We start from the raw sequence: 25168 nt of genomic DNA, 5'->3' as shown, positions 1-25168 counted from the left end.
AACCCTCCAACCACAAGGGATGAACTCAGATTTCTCCAGTTTCCTCATTTCCCCTCCCCCCACCTTGTCTCAGTCAAATCCCTCGAACTCAGCACCGCCTTCCTAACCTGCAATCTTCTTACTGACCTCTCCGCCCCCACCCCACTTCGGCCTATCACCCTCACCTTGACCTCCCTCCACCTATCGCAATTCCAACGCCCCTCCCCCAAGTCCCTCCTCCCTACCTTTTATCTTAGCCTGCTGGACACACTTTCCTCATTCCTGAAGAAGGGCTTATGCCTGAAACATCGATTCTCCTGTTCCTTGGATGCCGCCTGACCTGCTTTTCCAGCAACACATTTTCAGCTCTGATCTCCAGCATCTGCAGTCCTCACTTTCTCCTCTCTTTTACAGTTGCTGGGCCAAATTCCTGGAACTCCCTTCTGTGGATATATCTCTGGACTACAGTGGTTAAAGAAGGTAACTCACCGCCACCTTCTCCAGGACAATTAGGGAAGACAATTTATGTTGACCTATAGCCAGCGATGCCCATATCCTATAAGCAAATATATATTTTAAATCAATAGTTTATTCCTCGTTGGCACTGTCTGCTCTGCTTAGTATTTCCAGCTTTTTTTTTCACATTTGCAGCATCAGTGGTCATTCATTTTTGGGTATCTGTGAGGTTTTTTTTCTTGTTGACCTGTTTCTATGCAGAATACATGATTCTATGGGTTTGTCTATGGAATACACCTTGCTTTGTGAAGCTCCACGTGAAAGTTCCCGTTGACGGCTGCTTGTAATCCATTGTGTCTCTTCCTGATGCCGATGAGGTTCCATTCAGAAAGAACTTTATTCCCAGGCTGCTTCTAAGCACCGGAAGGCGGGTATCCGAATGAAACTTTTTAAAAAAAAGGCGTTTCTCAGTAGAACTTTTAAAATTATGGGGCAACTCCTTGAACTGAAACTTCTCCTTTAATGTCGGATGTTCTGGTTAAAAAACTTTTCCTGATTGCGACAGATGAAGTTGAGTCCGGTGATTTCAGGAGTATTTTAAAATAATATTTACACGTTGCATGTAAAATACACTTGAAATGCGCGGGTGAAACTCGATTTCTGACAATCTGCTGGAATTTCTGTTTACATTTGGAGCCAAATCACGTTGCACGACCAGTTTGTTGTAGCTATTGGTGGATTTTAAATCTCCTCCCCTAAGGAAGGACTTTAAGGAGTGGGTGGTATTTATTTAAAACAAGCAGGCAATCTGAGCACATTAAAACATTTCAAAAATGCAATTTGCTAAAGCGAACCGCGTTTGGGGGTGACAAAGATATTTTAGTTCAGTTGCATTAATAAATAGCATTGTCGGGAAAAAAAAAGATAGATTTGTGTTCACCTGGGTGACAGTGTACACATGCGCATTTGATTTGCTCTCTTGTTAAAAGTGTTGGCGCCGGCGCCAGCTGAGATATTTCTGAGCAGATCAGCAACTAGGGTAAGGACAGCAGTGGGACGTAGCATCTGTGGCCATAAAAAGGCTTATTTAGTTCAGATCGATAATATTAATGATCTGGAGGAGAAAAGGAAGCATGAAGTGGAGCTAATGCAGATGACAGACCTTTTAAAAAATTCTATGAGCGGAAACTAGCGCCGGTTACTGTACAGAACTGTGCTCATTTTACACACCGGTTCTCTGGGTGTATATGTGTGTGTATGTATATAACATTAGTTTTAGGTTCGTGATGGCTCTACGTACATTCCATGGAGCAGATTCTAGTGAGCCTGAGAGTAAAGCTGTGCTGACTCTTTGTGAAAGATCAGGGTTTTATTGGTTTGGCGGCTGGGCAGCGAAGAAGTGAGCAAGTGTCCAATCCAGGCTTTACCCGCTCTGTGTAAATTGGCGCGGAACCGGGTGCGAGATAAAATAACTTGGAAATTGCAATGAATGTACTTTTCATATGTTAACATTCAACTAATTGGTGAAAATTGTAAAGGACAGAGATAGAAATAGAACTTTGCTGTGGGAATGGCGTTTTTATGAATATAAAATCAAAAAGTTGAAATTGATTGCTCATGCGCCCATTGCAGTTTCCAAGCAAAAATACGCTTTGTAAAAATACTTTTTAAAATTAAAATTTAAATTTAATCGATGTTTTGTGGATTTCACTAAAAATTGCACTAGCTGTTGATAGCAGGAAGCCAGTGTCATGTGGCTAATATAATGCTTCGTTATTACACTATTAATACAGTATGTCATATTTCTCAATATTATGCTTTCAGGGTTTTACATTTATTGAAGAGGATGTCGAGGCGCAGGTAAGAAATGCTCCTTTATTTTAATTATATACTTGGAGAAAGTTAAGAGAATTCATACTTAAATGCAATTTTGTGTGTATTGAAACAGTGATCGTTTGCAAGCCAAGCAGGCAAAATCAGAGGAACAAAAGGATGACGCTATTCAGTCAAAGAAAAGGAAACCCGAAGTGAGTAGTGAGAAACTATTACCAATGCTTTAAACCAAATGTATTATAGTAACTGGTTAATGCAATGACAATTTATATTTTTCAGGAATGTAGTGATCATAACCATGAAACAGAAGTGAGCAAGAGACGGCAACAGTTCCAGATACAGGTGGGTGATCCATAGCAATATTATGCTGCAGAGAATCGGATTCAAATCTACCATACATGAAAAATGTTACTGTGAATATATATTTGGACAATTTCTCTTGGTTAGGCAGTGTCCAGTGTAGAACAGACACGTGTGTATAATTTGGCATTATATAATTTGTCACCTTGTGTATATTCCTTGCGATAATATTAAGCCTTTAAAAAAATTGCACGGTAGGTCATGCAAAAGGAGTCTCCAAAACTTAAGCTGAGCAGGCGGGATTTGGTGGCCACCCAGTTCTCTGCTCCTGCAGATAACGACTCCAAAAATGTGGTGGTGCTTGACAAGGGGAGACACCTCACTGAGACTGGTGATGCTGTACTTGAATAGTAACATTTTTGCCTCGACATAATGACAGTGTGAAGTAATCTTCCATTCATGATATCAGTAGCTAGCTGCCCTTTGCAGACTGTAAGGATGAATGAAGTGTCCTTAACTTTTAGCACAGGGAGTTTGCGCGCTACCAAACAGCCGGTTCCTGCTTCTTGTGGGAGGTGCTTGTTGGTGGCGCGCCCGCCTTCTATGAACTCTGCGTTTTTGTTTCACTTATACAGACTATAGTTTAAAATTAAAATGTAGAAACCTTACATTCTATAGAAATATGTGTTTTTAAAAAATAAATATTGTCCATAACTTTTACTGATATTTTGATTTTGACCAAGCGTGTTGAATTTAGACTGAGGTTTGGGTGCTGTGTTGTTAAGAGCTATATATATATTGCATTGCCTGAGAAACCTAGAAATAGGTTCATTATTAAAATTGCTTGTTGAGTCCCAAGGTTTTAATTTTAAGACGTGGCGTTCCGTTCGGACGTTGCCCCAGGGTTTTTTGGGGTGAAATTTCCTGACCAGTAAAACTCCGCAAAATGACCCATAATTTGCTTCCAAAGGGATTCCGTGTGGAAATTTGTATGAAACGGTGAAATCGGGAGTTGAAATGTCTAAATTTATGTGTTAAATTAAGTCGGAAATGAATAAACGCGGGAAGTTTTCCCTCGCAAACGTCTTTATAAAAAAAGGGCAGTGGAATCTGCCTGAACTGTTACAGAAATTCTGGCCATGGCTAGGAGAGGGGGCACTCTTTGCGCAGGGCTTTCTTTAGTCCTGATTGCTACTGCTCCCGTCACACTGTGGATTCAGTAACACTGCGCTGTCCGCCTTTTGAATATTACTTTATTGTCAGTGTTATTTCCTTTCAACGCTGTTAAGAGACCGCTAAATTGCACGTAGCTTTGTTGACGTCCCCCTCTAACTTTTTTATTTTTTAAAAAATCCAAAGGTTTTGATTTCTGGCTTGATTTTTACATTTAACTTGTAAACTAAACGATGCGGGTTGGTGCTTGCTGTTTTAATGCATTTCTAATCTGGAGTTCACTTAGTTTTATCATTAAAGGGAATGTTAACACTGACCTATAATTTATAAAGGGAAATTAACAGGATTGTACCTTCTTCTGGAGCCTGCAGAGGGAGCACTTTGTCAAATATGCATCAAATTAAAGTTCCCTTCTAAACGGGTGCTGTTCAGATCTCCACTGATCATTTGTTTCATTTAACTTTTTGTTTTTTAGAGTTGCTGGACACCCATAGTACCTGGAGGTGTTAGTCCTTGCGTCCTTATCCCCACGCCACACAAAGATGCTGATGTTACTGAAGACTTTTCCAGGTTCTCACAATATAGGTTTAAAAATCTATTTCTAACCAAATCGCCTCTACCACCTCTTAGGTGAGTACCAAGATGAAGACTGACTGCAGATTAGTGTCCAACAATTAATTAACTATTAAGTTTTTCTGAAAATGCCTTAAACATGGGCTCAATTTCTAAATCTAATGAGTTAGAACATAGAACAGCACAGTACAGGCCCTTTGACCCTCGATGTTGTACTGGCCCTTTTTTCTCCTCTAAGATCAGACGAGCCTACATATGCTTCATTGTACTAACTTCCATTTCCCTCTAAGAGTCGCTTAAGTGTCTCTAATGTATCTGACTCTACTACCAACCATTATCTATGTAAAGAACCTCTGACTTCTCCCCTAAACCTTCCTCCATTGACCTTTAAAATTATGCCCCCTCATGATGGACATTTCCGCCCTGGGAAAAAGTCTGTCTATCCACTCGATCTATGCCTGTCAACATCTTGTATGTCTGTATCAAGTCATGTCATTCTTCTCTCCAATGAGAAAAACCTTAACTCCCTCAACCCTCCTTCATAATACATGCCTTTCAGTCCAGGCAGCATCTTGTTAAATCTCCTCTGCATCCTCTTCAAAGCTTCCACGTCTTTCCTATAACGAGGTGACAAGGACTGAACACAATATTCCGAGTGTGGTCTCCCGGACTCTATAGAGTTGCAGCGTAACCTTGCGGCTCTTAAACTCAATCTTCGTGCTAATGAGGGGGTTGGGAAGGTCACTGGGAATGTTCCTGGGTAGATGAAGGTGGGTGGTGATGGTGATAGGTCAGGGTGAAGTGGATAGGTAATTCATGGGCCCTAGGTACGCCTGCCTCTGTGGGCATGTGGAACAGTCTATCTTCTGCAGCTACACCGGCACCATTCCCCACCTTTTCCTCCACTACATCGATGACTGACTGTATTGGTGCCACCTCGTTCTCCCACGAGAAGGTTGAACAGTTCATCAACTAGACGAACACCTTCCAACCTGACCTCAAATTCACCTGGATCATCTTAGACACCTTCCTCCCCATCCAGGACCTCTCCATCTCCATTTATGGTGACCAACTCAACACAGGCGTTGACTTCAATCCCACCAGACCTCTGTCCTCGGACCCCACCCCTCCAATCGAAACAAGGACAGAACTCCCCTGGTCCTCACCTTCCACCCCACCAACCTCCTGATGCAACGCATCATCCTCTGCCAATTTCCACTACCTACAAACAGACCCCACCACCAGGGATTTATTTCCCTTCCCACCTCTATCTTCACTCCACAGAGACCAGTTGTGTTAGGGGACTCTTTAGTCCGAGGCACAGATAGACGTTTCAGTGGCCAACAGCAAAAGATCAGATGGTGTGTTGCCTCCCTGGTGCCAAGATCAAGGATGTCTCAGAGGGTGCAGAGTGTTCTCAAGGGGAAGAGGAACCAGCAGGAGGTGATTGTACACATGGGAACTGATGGGAAGGCAAAAGGATGATCTTTTGAAGGGAGAAGAGAGAGTTAGGCAGGAATTTAAAAAAGGAGCTGCTCAAGAGTAGTAATATCTGGATTACTCCCAGTGCTGCAAGCTAGTGAGGGTAGGAATAGGAGGATAGAGCAGATGAATGCATGGCTGAGGAGCTGGTGTATGGGAGAAAGATTCACATCTTTTTATCATTGGAATCTCTTCTGGGGCAGAAGTGACCTGAACAAGAAGGACGGATTGCACTTGAATTGGAAGGGCACTAATATGCTAGCAGAGCGATTTGCTAGAGCTGCTCAGGAGCATTTAAACTATTAAGGTGGAGGTTGGGACCTAGGGAGCTACTGAGGAAAGAAATCAATCTGAAACTGGTACAGTTAAGAAAAGAAGTGAGCCAAACAGTCAGGGCCTAGGTAAAACTGATAAAATAAACTGCATTTATTTCAATGCAAGAAGCCTAACAGGGAAAGCAGATGAACTCAGGACATGGTTAGGAACATGGGCCTGTGATGTCATAGCATTTACAGAAACGTGGCTCAGGGATAGACAGGACTGGCAGCTTAATGTTCCAGGATACAAATGCTACAGGAACAATAGAAAGGGAGGCAAGAGAGGAAGGGGGAGTGGCGTTTTTTTGATGAAGGATAACATTACAGCTGTACTCAGGGAGGATATTCCCAGAAATGCATCCAAATGTTATTTGGGTTGAACTGAGAAATAAGAAAGGGATGATCACCTTATTGGGACTGTATTATAGACTCCCTGATAGAGGGAAATTGAGAAACCAACTTGTAAGGAGATCTCAGCTATCTGTAAGAATAATAGGGTGGTTATGGTAGGGGATTTCCAAACATAGACTGGGAGTGCCATAATGTTCAGGGTTTATATGGAGAAGAATTTGTTAGGTGTGTACAAGACAATTTTGATTCAGTATGTGGATGTACCTACTAGAGAAGGTGTAAAACGTGACCTACTTTTGGGAAATAAGGCAGGGCAGGTGACTGAGGTGTCAGTGGGGGAGCACTTTGGGGCCAGCAACCATAATTCTATTAGATTTAAAATAGTGATGGAAAAGGATAGACCAGATCTAAAAGTTGAAGTTCTAATTTGGAGGAAGGCCGATTTTGACAGTATTAGGCAAGAACTTTCAAAAGCTGATTGGGGCAGATGTTCGCAGGTGAAGGGAAGACTGGAAAATGGGAAACCTTTAGAAGTGAGATAACGAGAATCCAGAGAAAGTATATTTCTGTTAGGGTGAAAGGAAAGGCTGGTAGGTATAGGGAATGCTGGATGACTAAAGAAATTGAGGGTTTGGTTAAGAAAAAGAAGGAAGCCTATGTCTGATATAGACAAGTTGGATCAATTGAATCCTTAGAGTATAAAGGCAGTAGGAGTATACTTAAGAGGGAAATCAGGAGGGCAAAAAGGGGACATGAGTTAGCTTTGGCAAATAGAATTAAGAAGAATCCAAAGTGTTTTTACAAATACATTAAGGACAAAAGGGTAACTAGGGAGAGAATAGCAAAGATCAGCAAGGTGGCCTTTGTGTGGAACTGCAGGAGATGGGGGGAGATACTAAATGAGTATTTGCATCAGTACTTACTGTGGAAAAGGACCTGGAAGGTATAGAATGTGGGGAAATAAATGGTGACATCTTGAAAAATGTCCATATTACAGAGGAGGAGATGCTGGATGTCTTGGAATGCAAAGAAGTGGATAAATCCCCAGGGCCTGATCAGGTGTACCCTAGAACTCTGGGAAGCTAGGGAAGTGATTGCTGGGCCCCTTGCTGAGATATTTGTATCATTGAAAGTCACAGGTGAGGTGCCGGAAGACTGGAGGTTGGCAAACATGGTGCCACTGTTTAAGAAGGGTGATAAGGACAAGTCAGGGAACTATAGACCAGTGAGCTTGACATCGGTGGTGGGCAAATTGTTGGAGGGAATCCTGAGGGACAGGATGTACATGTATTTGGAAAGGCAAGGACTGATTAGGGATAGTCAACATGGCTTTGTGTGTGGGAAATCATGTCTCTCAAACTTGTTTGAACTTTTTGGGGAAGTAACAAAGAGGATTGATGAGGGCATAGGTGTGATCAATATGGACTTCAGTAAGGCATTTGACAAGTCATCCCATGGGAGACTGATTAGCAAGGTTAGATCTCATGGAATACAGAGAGAACTCGCCATTTGGATACAGAACTGGCTCAAAGGTAGAAGACAGAGGTTGGTGGTGGAGGGTTGTTTTTCAGATGCAGGCCTGTCACCAGTGGAGTGCCACAAGGATTGGTGCTGCGTCCACTACTTATCATTTATATAAATGATTTTGGATGTGTGATTAAGAGGTATAGTTAGTAAGTTTGCAGATGACACCAAAATTGGAGGAGTAGTGGACAGCAAAGAAGATTACCTCAGATTACAATGGGTTTTTGATCAGATGGGTCAATGGGCTGAGAAGTGGCAGATGGAGTTTCTTTATAAATGTGAGGTGCTGCATTTTGGGAAAGCAGGACGTATACACATAATGGTCACGTCCTAGGGAGTGTTGCTGAACAAAGATACCTTGGAGTGCAGGTTCATAGCTCCTTGAAAGTGGAGTCGCAGGTAGATAGGATAGTGAAGAAGGTGTTTGGTATGCTTTCCTTTATTGGTCAGAGTATTGAGTACAGGCTTTGGGAGGTTATGCTGCAGCTGTACAGAACATTGGTTAGGGCACTTTTGTACTATTGCATGCAATTCTGGTCTCCTTCCTATTGGAAAGATGTGAAACCTGAAAGAGTTCAGAAAAGATTTACAAGGATGTTGCCAGGGTTGGAGGATTTGAGCTAGTGGGACAGGTTGAATAGGCTGGGGCTGTTTTCCCTGGAGCATTGGAGGCTGAGGGGTGACGTTATAGAGGTTTACAAAATCATGAGGGTCATGGATAGGATAAATAGACAAGGTCTTTTCCCTGGGGTGGGGGAGTCCAGAACTAGAGGGCATAGATTTAGGGTGACAGGGGAAAGATATAAAAGAGACCGAAGAGGCAACTTTTTCACACAGGGTGGCACATGTATGGAATGAGCTGCCAGAGGAAGTGGTGGAGGCTGGTACAATTGCAACATTTAAAGGACATCTGGTTGGGTATATGAATAGGAAGGGTTTGGAGGGATATGGGCTGGGTGCTGGCAGGTGGGACTGGATTGGGTTGGGATATTTGGTCAGCAGGACGAGTGGGGCTGAAGGGTCTGTTTCCTTGCTGTACATCTGACTCTAAGACCGTTCCCTCCATGATTCCTTGTTAGTTCCACACCCCCCACCAACCCACCTTCGACTCCCGGCATCTTCCCCTGCCACTGTCAGAAGTGAAAAACCCTCCCTCCTGACCTCCTTCCAAGGCCCCTAAGGATCCTTCCACATGGGACAGAATGTCTGTGCACCTCCACACTCATCTACTGTCAGTTGCTCTTGATGTGGTCCCCTATACATTGAGGAGACAGGAGGCCAACATGCGGAATATTTCAGAGAGCATCTCTGGGACACACTCACTAAACAACCCCACTGCCCTGTGGCTGAACACTTCAACACCCCCTCCCATTCTGCTAAGGACATGCAAGTCCTGAGCCACCCTCACTGCCAAACTCTAGCCATCAGATGCCTGGAGGAAGAATGCCTCCTCTCTACCTTGGGATGCTCCAACCACACAGGATCAATGTCGATTTTCACTAGTTTCCCAATCTCCCCTCTACCATCTTATCTCAGATCCAACCTCTAACTCTGCACCGCCTTCTTGAACTGTCCCGTCCATCTTCCTTCCCACCTATCCGCTCCACCCTCTGTTTTCGTCCTATCACCATCACCTCCCCCCATTTTCATCTACCTATCTCATTCCCACTACCTTCCCCAGCCCTAAACCCCCCCATTTATCTCTCAGCCTCCTTGGGCAACCCCTACATTCCTGATGAAGAGCTTGTGCTCGAAACGTTGACTCTCCTGCTCCTCGGATGCTGTCTGACTGTGCTTTTCCAGCACCACACTTTTTGACTCCGTTCTGCATCCTGTCAATGTCCTGTTGGAACCTATGACAGCTCTCCACAAAATCCACAAGTCCTCCAACCTTTGTGTCATTGGCAAACCTACTAACCCACCCTTCCTCATCCAAGTCATTTATAAAAATCAAAGGGCTCAGGTCTCTGAACTGATTCCAAGTTATGACGTGGATATCTAATTTAATATACTGTTCTCATTTTTAAAGGATTTTTTTTGTCCAGTTTTCATCTTTGAATATTGACAGGAACCACTTCACAATCTTCTGGCCTGCACAACCATTGAATTGCTACAGTACAGAAGAGGCCATTCAGCCTATCCTGTCCCTGCCTTTTCTCTGTAAACATGAGCTTTATTTCTATTTAAGTAATGGTCCAGCACCCTCTGGGATTTCTTAATTGAATTGCCTCCAATGTAGTCCAGGCCCCAACCACTAACTTTGTGAAAGTTTCTTTCTTTCTCATTGGGCCAGCATGGTGACTCAGTGGTTAGCACTGCTGCCTCAGTGCCAGAGACCCGGATTCAATTCCACCCTCGGGTGACTGGCTGTGTGGAGTTTGCACAATCTGTCTGGTGTTTTAGTTTCCTCGCACAGTGCAAAGACAAGCAAGTTAGGTGGATTGGCCATTAGAAATGCAGGGTTACAAGGATAGGTGACAGCAGTGGGTCTGGGTGCAATGTTGTTTGGAGAGTGAGTGTGAATTTGATGAGTCAAATGACCTGATTCTGTGATCCACCTTGTTTTTGCTTTTTCTGGTTCTTTATCCTTGTATGAATGGGAACTGCTCTCCCTATTTACTCTGTCTACACCCCTTCTATTAATCTCCTCTTGGCCTACTCCACTTCAGGAATAACAGTCCAAACTGTTGCAGTCTATTTTTACATCTGATGTTTCTCATCCGGAAATCCATTCTTGTAAATTGCTCTGCACTCTCTCCAGTATGTTCACATCCTTCCCAAAGTGTGGTGTTCAGAACTGTACACAATGTTCTAGCTGAGGTGAAATCAGTGACCTTTAGAAGTTCAATATATCCTTCCTGCTCTTGTACAATATGCCCTTATTAATGAAGACGAGAATGTTAATGCTTTATGATCTACTCTCTTTACCTGTGCTGCTGCCCATCATAACTTGAGCACACCTCCTCCAGGAAATTCTTTCCTGCTGTTTCAATTAGAATAGGAAACAGCCACATTTGCGGGTGCATGTGAACAATATATTGCTCTGTTAGATTCAGTTTTGAGACTCAAAACTGTTGCACTTTGCCAGGTTTTCTTTGTTCTTAAAAGAAAAAATCATTTTTATTCAGCCCTAACAAAAAAACAGTTCTTAAACAAAACCCAAGGTCTGTAAAGTGTCCTTGACCAGCCAACCTGACTGGCACTTCCAGCTCATCACTCTCCTACTGGATCTGTGCTGAAATACACATCACCTTACATGAGCTCAAACTGACAGATGAAATTTATTCCAGCAAGGTCTACAAAGAGTTAAATTATGAAAAATCCAAAAGAGTTGGCCATCCTCAGCTTGTGAGCAGAAGCAACAGACTCCTAGAAGTTAGATGAAGCCTATGGATTTGGTGACAGTCAGAGAATCTTGGAAATAGAGATTTAAATAATGTGAAGCTATGGAAATTTTCAGGCCATCTCAAACAGAGGTGTCAGAGGCAAGGTGCTAGCATGGATAGAAGCTTGGCTGTGTGGCAGAGAGAGCAGAGAGTGGGGATAAAAGGGTCCTTCTCAGGGTGGCAGCTGGTGACAAGTGGTGTTCTGCAAGGCTCCGTGTTGGGACCACAACTTTTCACGTTATACATTAACAATCTAGATGAAGGAGCTAAGGGCATTCTGGCTACATTTGCGGATGATACAAACATAGAGGGACAGGTAGCATTGAGGAGGTGGGAGGCTGCAGAAAGACTTTTGAGAGGTTAGGAGAGCAGGCAAAGAAATGGCAGATGGAGTACAATGTGGGAAAGTATGAGGTCGTGCACTTTGGTAGGAAGAATAGAGGCATGGCCTATTTTCTTAATGGGGGAAAAAGTTCAGAAGTCTGAAGGACAAAGAGACTTGAGAATTATAGTCCAGGCTTCTCAAGGTAAACTTGCAGGTTGAGTCAGTTAGGAAAGCAAATGCAGTGGCGGCATTTATTTTGAGGACTTGAATATAAAAAATAGGGATGTACTTCTGAGGCTCTGGTCAGACCACACTTGAAGTATTGTGCACAGCTTTTGGCCCCATGTCTCAGGAAGGATGTACTGGCCCTGGAGTGTGTTCAGAGGAGGTCCACGAGAATGGTCCCTGGAATGAAAAGCTTAACACTTGAGTTTAGAGGAAGGGGGGATGTAATTGAAATTTACTGAATGGTCTGGATAGAGTGGTTGTTGGGAAGATGCTTCCCTAGGTAGGAGACACTAGGACCCGAGGGCATAGCCTTAGATTAAAGGGAAGATGTTTTAGAATGGAGATAATGAGAAACTCCTTCAGTCAGAGTGGTAAATCTATGGAATTCACTGCCACAGAAGGCTGTGGGCGCCAGGCCATTGAGTATCTTTAAGACTGAGATAGGTTCCTGGGTATCAAGGGTTATGGGGACAAGGTGGGAGAACAGGGTTGAGAAATTTTTCGGCCATGATTGAATGGAGCAGACTCGATGGTGGAATGGCCTATATTCTGCTCCTTCGTTTTATGGTCTCAATGTCTTAGATTTCTATAACCTGGTTCAACATGAGAATTTGACTGGGAATGGAATCGTGAATATAGAATAGGCAGACTGAAGGGGTACAGAATTTATAAGCCTTCAACTTTTGAATGCTGCTGAGGTCTCTGAACTTTTGCTGATGAAGGGATGATTGGGTTTTCTCAAAGATTATAAAGCAAGGTGGTGATGGGGTGTGGTAAGAGTTTCTTTATTGTAGTATGAATAGGAGAAAATGTCAATAACTCTGTTTTAAACTTGTGAAATGTCAGCTTCAAAATCAAATGCTATTCTACATCTGGTGTTTTCTTAACTTGTATTTGAAACAATTTTATCTGTAGCTGGGGAAGCTCTGAAGATGTGTGGTCGAATATGATGGAAAAAGAAATCAAGTATACTCACAACAAAAATGTTCTCTCGCTACACCCATCCTTGCAGCCGAAAATGAGAGCAATTTTATTGGATTGGCTCATAGAGGTTAGTCGCTGTTGTAATATTTTTTAATGCACTGAAGTTGTTGATTGTCACTTGAAACTGTATTGGAATCATTCAGTATTACTTCTAAAAGCTGGTAAGTTGGGTCATTTCACTCTTTTGAACTAAACTCCGATTTAAGACCTTCTAGCTTTAGATGTGTGAATTTTTTAAATTCATTCATGAGTGTGGGTGCCACTGGCTGGGCCAGTGTTTATCTTGTCACTGAAGCAGTGACTTATTAAAAAATGTTCTGGTATTTTAACACTTGCATTACAAACCAAGTGACCATGGGAAAAGAGAATATTTACCCCTTCCCTACACACTCGGCAGCAAATTTCTAGCAAGCTTGGTAAGTAATTGACAACTATATATGATCTTGATATTAAAACATTGGCTAAATCTGCCTTTCTAACACCAGTCATATAAACATAAGAAGAGTAGATTGGAAGCTGAGAATTCTACATTGTCTCTTGAATCCTTAAAGGCACAAGTCAGGAGCGTGATGCGATCCCCACTTCTTGAAATGAGTGCAACTCCCAAAACCACTCAAAGCTCAGAACCATCCAGGACATTTGGTACCCCATCTGGTAATCAACATTCACTCCCCTCCACTACTGCATCCTTGCTGCTGTATGTATTGCCTTAAGATGCACTGCAAAACTCACCAAGTCTTAAGAGTAACTTTCAGGTTCTCAACTTCTGCCATCCAGGATGACAAGGTTAGCGGATGTTGAGAAAGCCACTACCTCTAAATCCTACGCCATCCTGACTTGCGTATTCCTTGACTATAACTAGGTTAAAACTCCAGAATTTCCTACCAGGTGCCACAAAGCAGTTCAGGGAGATGGCTCACCACTACCTTTCCAAGGCAATAACTTTTGGTCTCGCCAGCATGACTCTCAAGTTTTATATTTTACTTATTTCAGTCCACTGTTTAATTTCTTTTTTCAAACCAATTTTACAGGTTTGCGAGGTCTACACGCTCCATAGAGAAACCTTTTACCTTGCTCAGGATTTTTTTGATCGGTTCATGTTTACTCAAGAGAATATTCATAAAAGCAAGCTGCAACTCATTGGCATCTCCTCACTGTTCATTGCCGCAAAACTGGAGGTAAGCGCACACGTCCACTGGCTGCTGAGGAGCATCGACGTGCCACTGAATAGTTCACCTGTCATCTGACAGTAGGTCATTTAAACAAGAGCTTCATGAACTTAATGTTTGCAGCCTTCACCTTACCAGGAAATACTAGTAGCTCACCCAGGTTTTTAACTGAAGTACATTTTAGTGGCTAAAAATATTTAAATGGGCAATCATTTTTTTTTTCCCAATTCAGTCTAATGTGAACTTTTAAATAAAATGTATTGTACTGTTAATAAGCAGAGGAAAATATTACCACAGGGTGCACAGAGACACAGGTTCCAGTTTTGAGTCTGACTGGGTTAGTCTCTGCCATTATAGCCCTTGAATCACTGTCATTTGGGATCATTCCTCTGCTAGTCGATAACAGGCTAGGAGATGCCAGTTTCCAGCTTACTTAACCAATGTGTGCTGAGAGACTGAATAATGGCGAAAGCAGAACTCCTGACACCTTGTGATAGATGGAATATTTATGGGAAAGGAGTTAATGGAGGTGGTGAAGCTCTCACTGTTGCAAATTTTTTTAATGCACTGAAGTTGTTGATTGTCACTTGAAACTGTATTGGACTCATTCAGTATTACTTGAGAGTTGACGACAGCCTTGATATACCTATCTTTTGGAAGGCCTGTCAAATAAAGGCACTTAGGGACCCAAGTGGGCAGTATCATTTCCCCAGGATCAAGGAGTGGCAGGTACAAACATCTCTTGGTAGTGTCACTAGGGAGTGGCTGGCTGCTGCTAGTGCTATGCCCAGCAAACGCCAAGGATGGCTTTTGGAGCCAGGCAGAGGGGAGAGAGGTGAGGAAGAAGATTGGCAGCAACAGGATGGCTTTCTGAATGCTCCCATGAACAATCATGACAGGGTTTGCTTTTCTGGCTTCCCAAATAGCAGGGTCTCCCATTGTTTGAATTAATACTGGCAGTGGGATGTTGAGGCCCTTAAGCACTTTCAAGGCCTCCGTTGGCGCAAGGAGGAAGGCTGGCCACGTGGCTGCTCATAGTTGCTTCATCCAGGAAGAGGTGGTGGGCTTCCTACTTTGCACCCACTGTAGATCTACCATTTCCTCCTAGCTCCCTCAAGGACCTACCTGTCTCCAACATGGGAGGACATTAAATTCCACCTATGCAATTTAAAGAAATAATATCTCAAAACTAATCCATTTAAGAGCTTGTGCCTGAGTCACTCGTTCTTAAATTGTGGTTGAAGTAGCTTTCCAAGGGTCTGTACACTTGAATACCTTCATTACAAATTTTATCTGAAACATTCTTGATGAGCACGGCCTCTCTGTTATGCTTGGTAAGGTTTTTTTTTTGTTTTTACACACAAAATGATTTGTCGTTTATTGGATCTTCACATCAGTTACAGTCGCATCCAGTTTGTGAAGTGGAATAGGTACTGGAAGAGCTAGGCTTGGGTTTCACAACACCATAATGCGCTATTAGTTTCTACAATTAATTCTTAGTTCTTTGTGATCTATGAACTCTCGTAACACGTGGTTCCAATAAGGGAAGAAATAATCTCATTTCTTTTTTCTGATTGGTGAGAAAAACTGTTCAGTGGCAAACTTGGGTCAATAGTTTATCCATCATTTGAGTGTTATCTATTACTACTCTAAAGATTGACAGACCATGTGGTGAGCAGTAAGCATACGTAACTTAGTTAATTGCTCTTAACATTCCATATGGACATTCTTATTGTATAGTATGTGCTTAGACAAGGGACTGGAGATGGTATGATAACCAATCCATTTGAAAATGGGTCTTCTAACCAAAATGTTTAAAAAACCAAATACCTTTTGACTGCATGTATTCCATGAATTAAAATAAATCTTGTCACTAAATTTGACATGGAAATAACTTTGAACTTACTTGACAGTTTGTGTTTGCATCATTCAATCATTCATTTTGTTTTAGGAAATCTACCCTCCAAAATTGAATGAGTTTGCATATATCACAGATGGTGCATGTACAGAAACTGAAATACTTGATATGGAATTGATCATTTTAAAGGTAAGCAGCCTGACGTAGACATTTGCACAATGGTGGATCATAGAAAATAGAGTCCATGACTTTAAGCGCGGTTGTGCTCTTATTGATGTTTAAAAATAAGAATGGAAATTCAAGAAATTACATTAAAGAAAGGTTTGGATTTAATGTGCACTTAAAGGAACCGATTCAAGTAACAGTGAGGTGGAGATTTTTGGGGACATGACTTGTATGGTACAAAACCATAGTTGCTAGTGTAAGGGCAAAGGGGAGGAGAATTCACTTCAAGTAGGATTGAAAGGACTCCATTCTCAAAGGGGTTGTAGAGATGGACACAATTAGAGCACAATCCTGATAGGACATTCAACATGAGATTTAGAGGACTGAGTATCAGTAGAGGTTAATAAGGATAGAGGTGATCATGAAAGAGCAGATCTTGATCCAAGGTTGGATACATGGAGTGGAATTTATGGAGGAATTTAAGAAATGGAGTGGTTTCATCATTGAATAAAATCGTGGCACCCACCTTTGCTCCATAATTCCTTATCAATTGACATAGCATCAACCTTTACTCCTGGAAGAAACATTCCACACTTTTTTTTTTTGATAATTTCCATGTAGAAGTGTCACCTAATTTCATTCCTGGAATGTTCTGTGCAAGTTTGACCAGGGGACTTAACTCCTCAACAAGTGGAAATGGGGTAAAATAATTTCTTTGTTCCCCTTTACTGTCTGAGAGCTTCAATCAAATCACTATTTAAAGTTAAATTTCAAGGAAACCACTTTAGTTTGATCCACCATAATTTAACTCTTGGAGTCCAAGTAACAATTTTGTAAATGCGTACTAAATTCTGATCAGCATCTGTATTTGCTTCCTAAGGTGTCATGTGAAGAACTGCTTACAATGCTCTAGCTGTGGTCTATCCAGAGCTTTGACAAGTGAAAGCATGACTTCTAACCCCTTGTATTCAGTCCTTTAAAGATAAGAGCACGATTCATGAGCATTTTTGGTTATTTTATGTCCCTGTCCATTAAATTTTCATGAGTGAAGTCCCTGCCCCTTGAGTGCTGGATTGTAAAGAATGGGAGGCCACCAATCAGACAGAGGGAGGAAAAGCCCTGGTCAGTAGAAACACTTGTATGAAATTGGTCAAGGGACGAAAGCAGAACAGTGGTGAACCTATTTTTATATGGAAGTAGTTGGAAGGTCATGTTGCAGCTGTATAGGCCATTGGTTAGGCCACTGTTGGAATATTGCGTGTAATTCTGGTCTCCTTCCTATCGGAAGGATGTTGTGAAACTTGAAAGGGTTCAGAAAAGACTTAACAAGAATGTTGCCAGCATTGGAGGATTTGAACTGTAGGGAGAGGCTGAACCGGCTGAGGCTGTTTACCCTGGAGTGTTGGAGGCTGAGGGGTGGCCTTATAGAAGTTCATAAAATTGAGGGGCATGGATAGGATAAATAAGCAAAGTCTTTTCCCTGGGGTGGGGGAGTACAGCACTAGAAGGCATAGGCTCAGGGTGAGAGGGGAAAGATATAAAAGAGAACTAAGGGGCAACTTTATCACGCAGAGGGTGGTATGTGTATGGAATGAGCTGCCAGAGGAAGTGGTGGAGGCTGGTACAATTGCAACATTTAAAGGGCATTTGGATGGGTATATGAATAGGAAGGGTTTGGAGAGATATGGCCGAGTGCTGGCAGGTAGGACTAGATTGGGTTGGGATATCTGGTCGGCGTGGACGTGTTGGATTGAAGGATCTATTTCTGTGCTGCACATCTGACTCCTTGACTGTATACACTTGATTTTGCTTGGGGTCAGGTTGTAATCACTGTTTTAAATGTGCATTGTTTTAATCCAAGTACTATTCCTTTTATATATGATACATATTAATTGGACTTGGGTGCACAGGATAGAATTTAAAAACTTTGGGACATAAATGTGAACTGGAAGATATAGCAATGAGATTCAACGTAGAGCAGTATAAAGTGTTTTTGGTGGAATGAAGAGATATAATTGGGCTGAACTGATATAGTATTTATGGGGTGAAGGAACAGAGACTGGGGTGAACAAACACAAGACTTTGAAGACACTGAGACTAATAGAGAAGTTCCTTTTAAAAACAAAAAGACATTGAGGATTCTTAAAAATAGAGGAAGCTGTCAAACTCCTGTGAGGATCTTTGTTGTAATTACATAACAAGAGTGTTAGGGAGAATGCTGACAAAATTACCAATACCATTTCACACAATGCTGTGTGTATATTTCTTTTTTTAAAGGCCTTAAACTGGGAGCTGTGTCCAGTGACTATTATTTGCTGGTTGAATCTTTATCTTCAAATTATCTGTTTAAAAGAGATACCCAAAATGTCGCTACCGCAGTATTCTCAAGAAACTTTTATACAGATTGCTCAGGTAATTACTTAACTTCAGTATTGTGAAGCAAGTGCCAGCGTTGCTGTTTAAAATTCTGCAACTGTCCTCTGAATGTTTTTTCTTTTGCAGTGCAAATTACTTCATGTGAAGTTGCTAATTGATTGACCAAAATCATGAATAATGAACGAATTCTGTATTTCAATTTGAATATTTATTCTTTCACACTTGAAACCATTATCGGTGCCTTGACATTTTTCTCAACTAAGTATCTTTCTTTTGAAACGCAAGCTTTTGCTGAAGATCTTTGTATTTCACGAAACCATAATTTAGCGTTATGGATAGCAATATCTATAATGACTTCAACTGAAATAGTACTAATGCTTCCAAATAGGAAACATTTGTTTTCCTCATTGCAACCCTGTCAGTGATGTTCGGTATTTGATTACAAGATGCAGTGGCTGCTGCATTGTCTCCGGCCTCTTCCTGCTCTTGGTGCCACTTTGATAGAATCATTGAACGGCCACAGTGTGAAAGCAGGCCATTCAGCTCAGAGTCTACACTACCCCTGCAAAGAGCATCCCAGCTCCCTACCCTATCCCTGTAACTCTGCATTTCCCATGGCTAATCCACCTAGCCTGTACGTCCTTGGACACTATGAGAAATTTAACGTGGCCAATCCACCCAACCTGCACATCTTTGACTTTGGGAGGAAACTGGAGCACCTGAAGGAAATGCACACACTACATAGGGAGAATGTCCAAATACCACACATAGTCGTCCAAAAGTAGAATCTTACCCAGGCCCCTGGCACTGAGGCAGCTGTGGTAATCACTGAGTCACCCTGCTGCCAATTTGATATTGATTTAAGTTTGAATCTATCCCTCTTTCGCCTGTTTCCACTTTCAAAAGATTTGTCAAATTGTATGCCATCAAATGTGTTCCTACTGACCTCCCTCCATTTTCTTCCATTTCTTGCTCTGCTCATTCGACCCCATCCTTTAGCATTTGTGGGTATATTTATGACTTGCTATTGGATAACCAATTTTAACTGCATTTATGAAAAATCCTCCTCCTTCATGTAACATCTGCACCTAAACCTTGACTGAATGTGGGATCTATTGAAGATGTTTGCTAGTGATCAGGCTGTTAGAGTAATGCACATTTTTTAAACTCTTGCTTTAGAATCCAGATGCTAAAATGTGCTACTTCACCTTTGCTGTTCTCAAAGGGCAGATTTTATGAGAACCGTGAAATAGTGTTGCTCATCTTTTCTTAAACTTTCTCTGTACAGCTTTTAGATCTGTGTATCCTTGATGTTGAGAGTTTGAGTTTCCCATATGGTGCTTTAGCTGCTGCTGCTGTGTGCTACTACACATCTACAGAAGACACTTTCAAGGCATCAGGTATGGAGATTCTTGCTGTTTCAGATGTATAGTTGATTGCTTATATGTAGTTTTGATTTCTTTCTATAAAGCTCCAAACTAGCAAAGGAAGAGCACACTTAGGTACTGCCTGAATGATTGAGAGCAAAATACAGGAGACTGGTATGCTCTATATGTGAGTGTCCCTTCAATGAATAGCTTGACAGTTTTTGGTTGGAATGGAGATCATTCTATAACATTAATCAGTGCCATAGTGGTCTCTTAGACTAATTCCAATTCATTGTTCCTGAACTCTGTGAGCCAATAGAGATTCAGCCCCAGCTCTAATCATACACTATTTTGCTGCTATTTTTCAGTCTTGTTTATTATTTTTCCTTGCTGATTGCATGGTTTTCTGGGATGGGAAGTTGATATTCTAAGACCCCAGAATGTCAGACAGGCTGAAATGCTGCAGTATTTGTATTTTCTTGTCTGTCACAAATATTACAATGGGGAGAGTGGTGGTATAGTACTAATGCCACTGGTCTAGTAATCCAGAACCCCAGGTTAATGTTCTGAACATGGGTTAAAATCAAAATGTAAATTCAATTTTAAAAAAGTGGCATAAACAAACTAGCCTAAAGGTGACCATATCACCACTGTGTTTTCAATTTGTCATGAAATCCATCTGCATCACTAATATCTTTACAGGGAACATCCTTACCTGGTCAGGTCCAACTTGGAATAGGCAATTAATTATGCCCACAACCCATGAGCAATTTTTTTAAAAGAACAATTAGGCATTAGATTGAAGCTGTCCAAATTTATCCTGAACTGGGTGATCTTTATCTACAGTTTTAGGCTACATTGGAACCCAGATTCCTAAGGGGAAACTATACTTCCACCCAGTTCTAATCATTGCAATATATAAAAGGTTAATATTTGGAATGTAAGGATCAGGTATATATACAAATGAGTACAATGCATGGAACAATGTATTTGACACATCCAACAGAGATTTACCTGCACCTCCACATGTCATCTACTGTGTCCATTGCTCCCCCTGTGGTCCCCTCTACAGTGGGGAGACCACTTGCAGAACATTTCAGAGAACATCTCTAGGACACTAAACCCTACTGCCCTGTGGCTGAACACTTCAACGAAGAAGGGCTTATGCCTGAAACGTTGATTTTCCCCTGTTCCTTGGATGCTGCCTGGCCTGCTGCACTTTTCCAGCAAAACATTTTGAACTCCTCCTCCCGCTCAGCCAAGGACATGCAGGTCCTACGCTGCCTCTGCTGTCAGATTTTAGCCACCTGATGCCTGGAGGAAGAATGCTCATCTGCCTTGGGACCCTCCAACTTCAAGGGATCAATGTCAATTTTCACCCATTTCCTCCTCTTTCCCCTCCCCCCCCCCTCCCCCCACCTTATCCCAGACCCAACCCTCCAACGCAGGACCACCCTCTTCATCTGTCCTACCTTCCCACCTAGCTGCCCCATCTTCCACTCTGACCTATCACCATCACCCCCACCTCCATCTTCCTGTTGCATTCCCAGTTACCTCTTCCCTGCCCGCCCCTCCCACACCTCCCATTTATCTCTCAGATCCCTTGGGCCCTTCCACATTCCTAATAAAGAGCTTATGCTCAAAACATGAACTCTCCCTCTCCTCAGATGCTGCCTGACTAGTTGTGCTTTTCCAGTGCCACATTTTTATACTCTGATCTCCAGCATTTGCAGTCCTCACTTTCTCCTAGTGTATAAGAGAATGTTCTGTAGCATATCTCTATGCTAGTCAGAGAATTATTCCATTCCTAAAAGTTGTAAAAATGCTTGTGTTTTTCTCACACTAAGCACCTGGCTTGATGTGTAGAGAGATGTGATTAAAAATGAGCAAAACAGGATATCTAATAGACTGACTCAATACACCCTGGACCTGGTATACCCAAACATTGTCCTTACCAGTATAATACTTTGGCCAAACTCTTAAGACAATTTTGGAGTTCTACAAATCAAAGCTTGATGCAGTTGAATCAGCTTCAATCTTCAGGATTTCAATGAGCATAAGAAATAGTGGTAAAGGCATTCTAGATAGTAAACCAATCCCTCTTGTGTAGCTCTTCCAATCCTTAGGGTAACAAGTCCTATTTTTTATAAAAGCATCAGCATGATAAAGTTGTGTTTTTTATTTAGACTTTACTCCTAATTAGGTAACTTATCTACATATTATTTTGTTCCTAGGCCTGGAATGGGACAGCATCTCTGCATGTTTTAACTGGATGGTCCCGTTTGCTAAAACCCTGAGTGAAGGTGAGCCAATAAAATTAAGAGATTTCAAGCAAGTGGCAGATGAAGACAGACACAACATTCAAACGCATACTAAGTACTTAGATTTGCTGGTGAGTTATTTTTCACTGATTACTAAGATGCAGAGGATTGATTCTTAAAAAATAATCTCTGGACACTTTACCATTTTGTCTTCATTAGCAACCTGTTCTGTCCTTGTCTGATTAAGTATACAAAGCCGCCTATTCCAAACAGCAGCCTTAATTCTTTGTCAGGAAAATTTTTGCATGTAAATCCTTGAACAAATTCCTCCTAATGGTGCTCAACAGGAATAGAAACAAATCTGTCCAGCAGGTTCTGTGGGAAGAAAGCAAAATTAACATAGAGTCCAATGATTCTTCATCATAACTGCTCTTTCGCTGTGAAGAGTCACTAGACTCAATGTTAACTGTGCTTTCTTCTCTCTGATGCCATCATCTGTTGAGTTTCTGCTGCAATTTGTTTTTGTTTCTTGTTTAGAACCAAGCCACTGGATGTACTTGTGTGCCGAATGGTCAAAGTAGTAGGTTATAGATGCATTTTAAGAGGTGAAAATTTAGTAAAAGATGGTCTGACTAGTACCTTGTATAAATTTTAGCAACACTTCCATTTTTTTATATCACACTCCCTTTGAAATAAAGCCAACATTCCATTTGCCTTCCCTAATGCCCACTGACACTTTGTACTGGCTTTTTTGTGATGCACAATGATTCCCAAATACCTCTGGGCTGTAGCTTTCTGCAGTCTTTTTCCATTTAAATAATTTTAGCTCTTTTTTTTTCATCCACAAAAATGTCCCTTATGCAATCACTACTACTTTCTGTTAATTGGCCAATCCATGCTAACATAATGCCTCCAACACCATGGATTCTTACTGTTTTACTACACGTTAGGCTATATAATAACTTATTACACACCTCCTAGAAATTCAAATATATTACATCAGCTGCTTCCCTGTTATCCATCCTGCTTGTTAACTCAATCCTAAATTTGTCAGGCACAATTTCCCCTTTGTGAAACTATGCTGACTGTTTCATCATACTCTTATTTCTAAATGCTTGGCTATGACATCCTTTACATACATTATTGGGAAAATTTGACAGTATGTTTAGCTAACCAGTCTATAGTTACCCAAGTTGTTTGTTTTTTTTTGTCTCTCCTTTATTTATAAAGGTATTACATTGGGTGTTTTCTAATACTAAGGATTCTTGGAAGATTACCACCAGTGTATCCACTACCTCTGGTAGTTACTACTGATATCCCAGGATGTATCCCATCAGGTCCAGGGATTTCAGTTTTTAGTCCCTTTACTTCTAGTTTAAGATCACAAAATACTGAGATACATTAACAATGGTCAGTTGCTGAGTCTGAGTTTCAGTTAATCCAGATGAAGAACATTTTAGTGAAAACTATTTAATTGTTTTTACCATCCATAATTCTCATGTTCTGTGAGCTTTAGACATGCTTATACTTTGTATGGATGAATATATACTTTGTTGTAAATACTACCGAGAATCACTCATTCAAAAACCTACACCCACTTTCTTTGCTTTTAGGAGGAAGCGCACATCAGGAAAGCAGAGTGTACTGCAAGGCTATCCCCTGTGTCCATAGGAGGAATCCTGACTCCACCTAAAAGTACTGAGAAGCCATTGGCTGGTTCAACATATTGAATGAATGAATTTACTGGAAGAGCAAAAAGCTAGGACTCAATATTGGAGAACTGTGGAATTGCATACTGTGAGCTCGGGCTACATTACTGCCACAAAAGGTATCTGGAAACTTGAGCAGACCAAAGTTTTTAAAAATAACTACAGCAATGCATCATCTAATGTTTTAAAGAGTAAGTAAGCTAGGTACTAGCACCAGAACAACACTCTGCTTCTGCCCAAGAGACTAATCTGTTGGGACTATTTGAGGAAGGGGGAATAACTAACAAGAGCCAGTGAAGGTCATTTGATGGTGAACCATAATTTCTGTTCAGCCTGCACATCAAAAGGTGACTTGTGCCAATCCATTTAACTTCAATTACTTTCCTCTGAAGAAATATGAAAGCCTGCTAATTCTGAAGAGTTGAAAGACCAGTAGACAGTTCATCAAATTCCAGAAAGCAGAGTTATGAGACTTTAATTCTTGGCAGAAAGTTTTATGAAACTGAACTGTGAAACTTGGTGTTTTAGATGGGAGATTGAATCTGTGAGGGAGCAGAGATTTGCCTTCCATGTTTACAATGGAGGAGAAGACATCTTACAACTTGCAGCTAGCTTTCATGTCTTTCTCCTCCCAATATTTTGCAGCCATAGTTCAGCATATTGTTGAAGGACCTCATTCATCGTTGATGTATGTTTTTACATACCATCTTTTGAGCTACGACTGTGAATGACAAATGCTCACTTGGATGAAATATTAGTCTGTGTAGGGAAAAAACAATCTACTTCCAACTACATTCCAATATGTACACCAACTTTTTATAACAATTGATGTATGCTGGCACTAACTGTACATTTTTTGTACTTTAATTTTTAAATGCAGGGCTACACTATTTGGACCTGTACTGGTGCTGTTTTCCTCTTTCAGGATGGTTAAATACTGGACTCTAAGTGGATGACTAAATTGGGTAGTGGTTTCTTGCTGAGGGAAATGTATATGCAGATTACATGTGTTGTGCAGGTATGAGAGTGGAGAGTTCAGTTTGTGCTCTAATTTGTATATAAAGCAATGTCTAAATGGAACCATGTACAATAAGATTTTGTATAGTTGGTACATAAACTATTAGCATTTCACAGCAATTCATGCCTCACACAGCTGGACTAAACAACTGAAATTTCACTGCCAAAGAGAAACCTACATGATTTTAATGTATTATTGTAAATAGCTTTGTAAAAATGTACAGGAAATTACATAGCTACTGATACATAGCTATCCAACACCACTATAAAAATACATTTTCAATGCTCTTAAGAAAATATGAACATTTGAAATGTAAGCTAAATGCCAGCTGGAT

At 41.3% G+C, this 25168-nt stretch overlaps 1 protein-coding gene across 2 annotated transcripts in view; it reads left to right on the top strand.

Moving 5' to 3' along the window:
- Window positions 1-24850, top strand: part of ccne2 (cyclin E2) — a 45071-nt gene extending 20221 nt beyond the window's left edge. Inside the window, exons 3-14 of one of the 2 annotated variants that reach the window (XM_043688042.2) lie at window positions 394-459; window positions 2260-2295; window positions 2384-2462; window positions 2548-2610; window positions 4217-4371; window positions 12843-12978; window positions 13943-14089; window positions 16032-16127; window positions 18381-18515; window positions 19768-19879; window positions 22081-22238; window positions 23721-24850. In XM_043688042.2, coding sequence (XP_043543977.1) covers window positions 2282-2295; window positions 2384-2462; window positions 2548-2610; window positions 4217-4371; window positions 12843-12978; window positions 13943-14089; window positions 16032-16127; window positions 18381-18515; window positions 19768-19879; window positions 22081-22238; window positions 23721-23837 — 1212 coding nt within the window. In that variant the 5' untranslated portion in view covers window positions 394-459; window positions 2260-2281 and the 3' untranslated portion in view covers window positions 23838-24850. The remainder of the gene's footprint in view (window positions 1-393; window positions 460-2259; window positions 2296-2383; window positions 2463-2547; window positions 2611-4216; window positions 4372-12842; window positions 12979-13942; window positions 14090-16031; window positions 16128-18380; window positions 18516-19767; window positions 19880-22080; window positions 22239-23720) is intronic. The other variant, XM_043688037.2, reaches the window with a different exon arrangement.
- The last annotated feature ends 318 nt before the right edge of the window (window positions 24851-25168 follow it).

This window comes from Chiloscyllium plagiosum, unplaced genomic scaffold (genome assembly GCF_037043375.1).
Source record: "Chiloscyllium plagiosum isolate Xiang-an unplaced genomic scaffold, Cpla_swu_hap1 HiC_scaffold_4, whole genome shotgun sequence".
NCBI classification, from domain to species: domain Eukaryota; kingdom Metazoa; phylum Chordata; class Chondrichthyes; order Orectolobiformes; family Hemiscylliidae; genus Chiloscyllium; species Chiloscyllium plagiosum.
The sequence above is the reverse complement of the archived record's forward strand: the minus strand, read 5'-3'. Positions and strand labels throughout refer to the sequence as shown.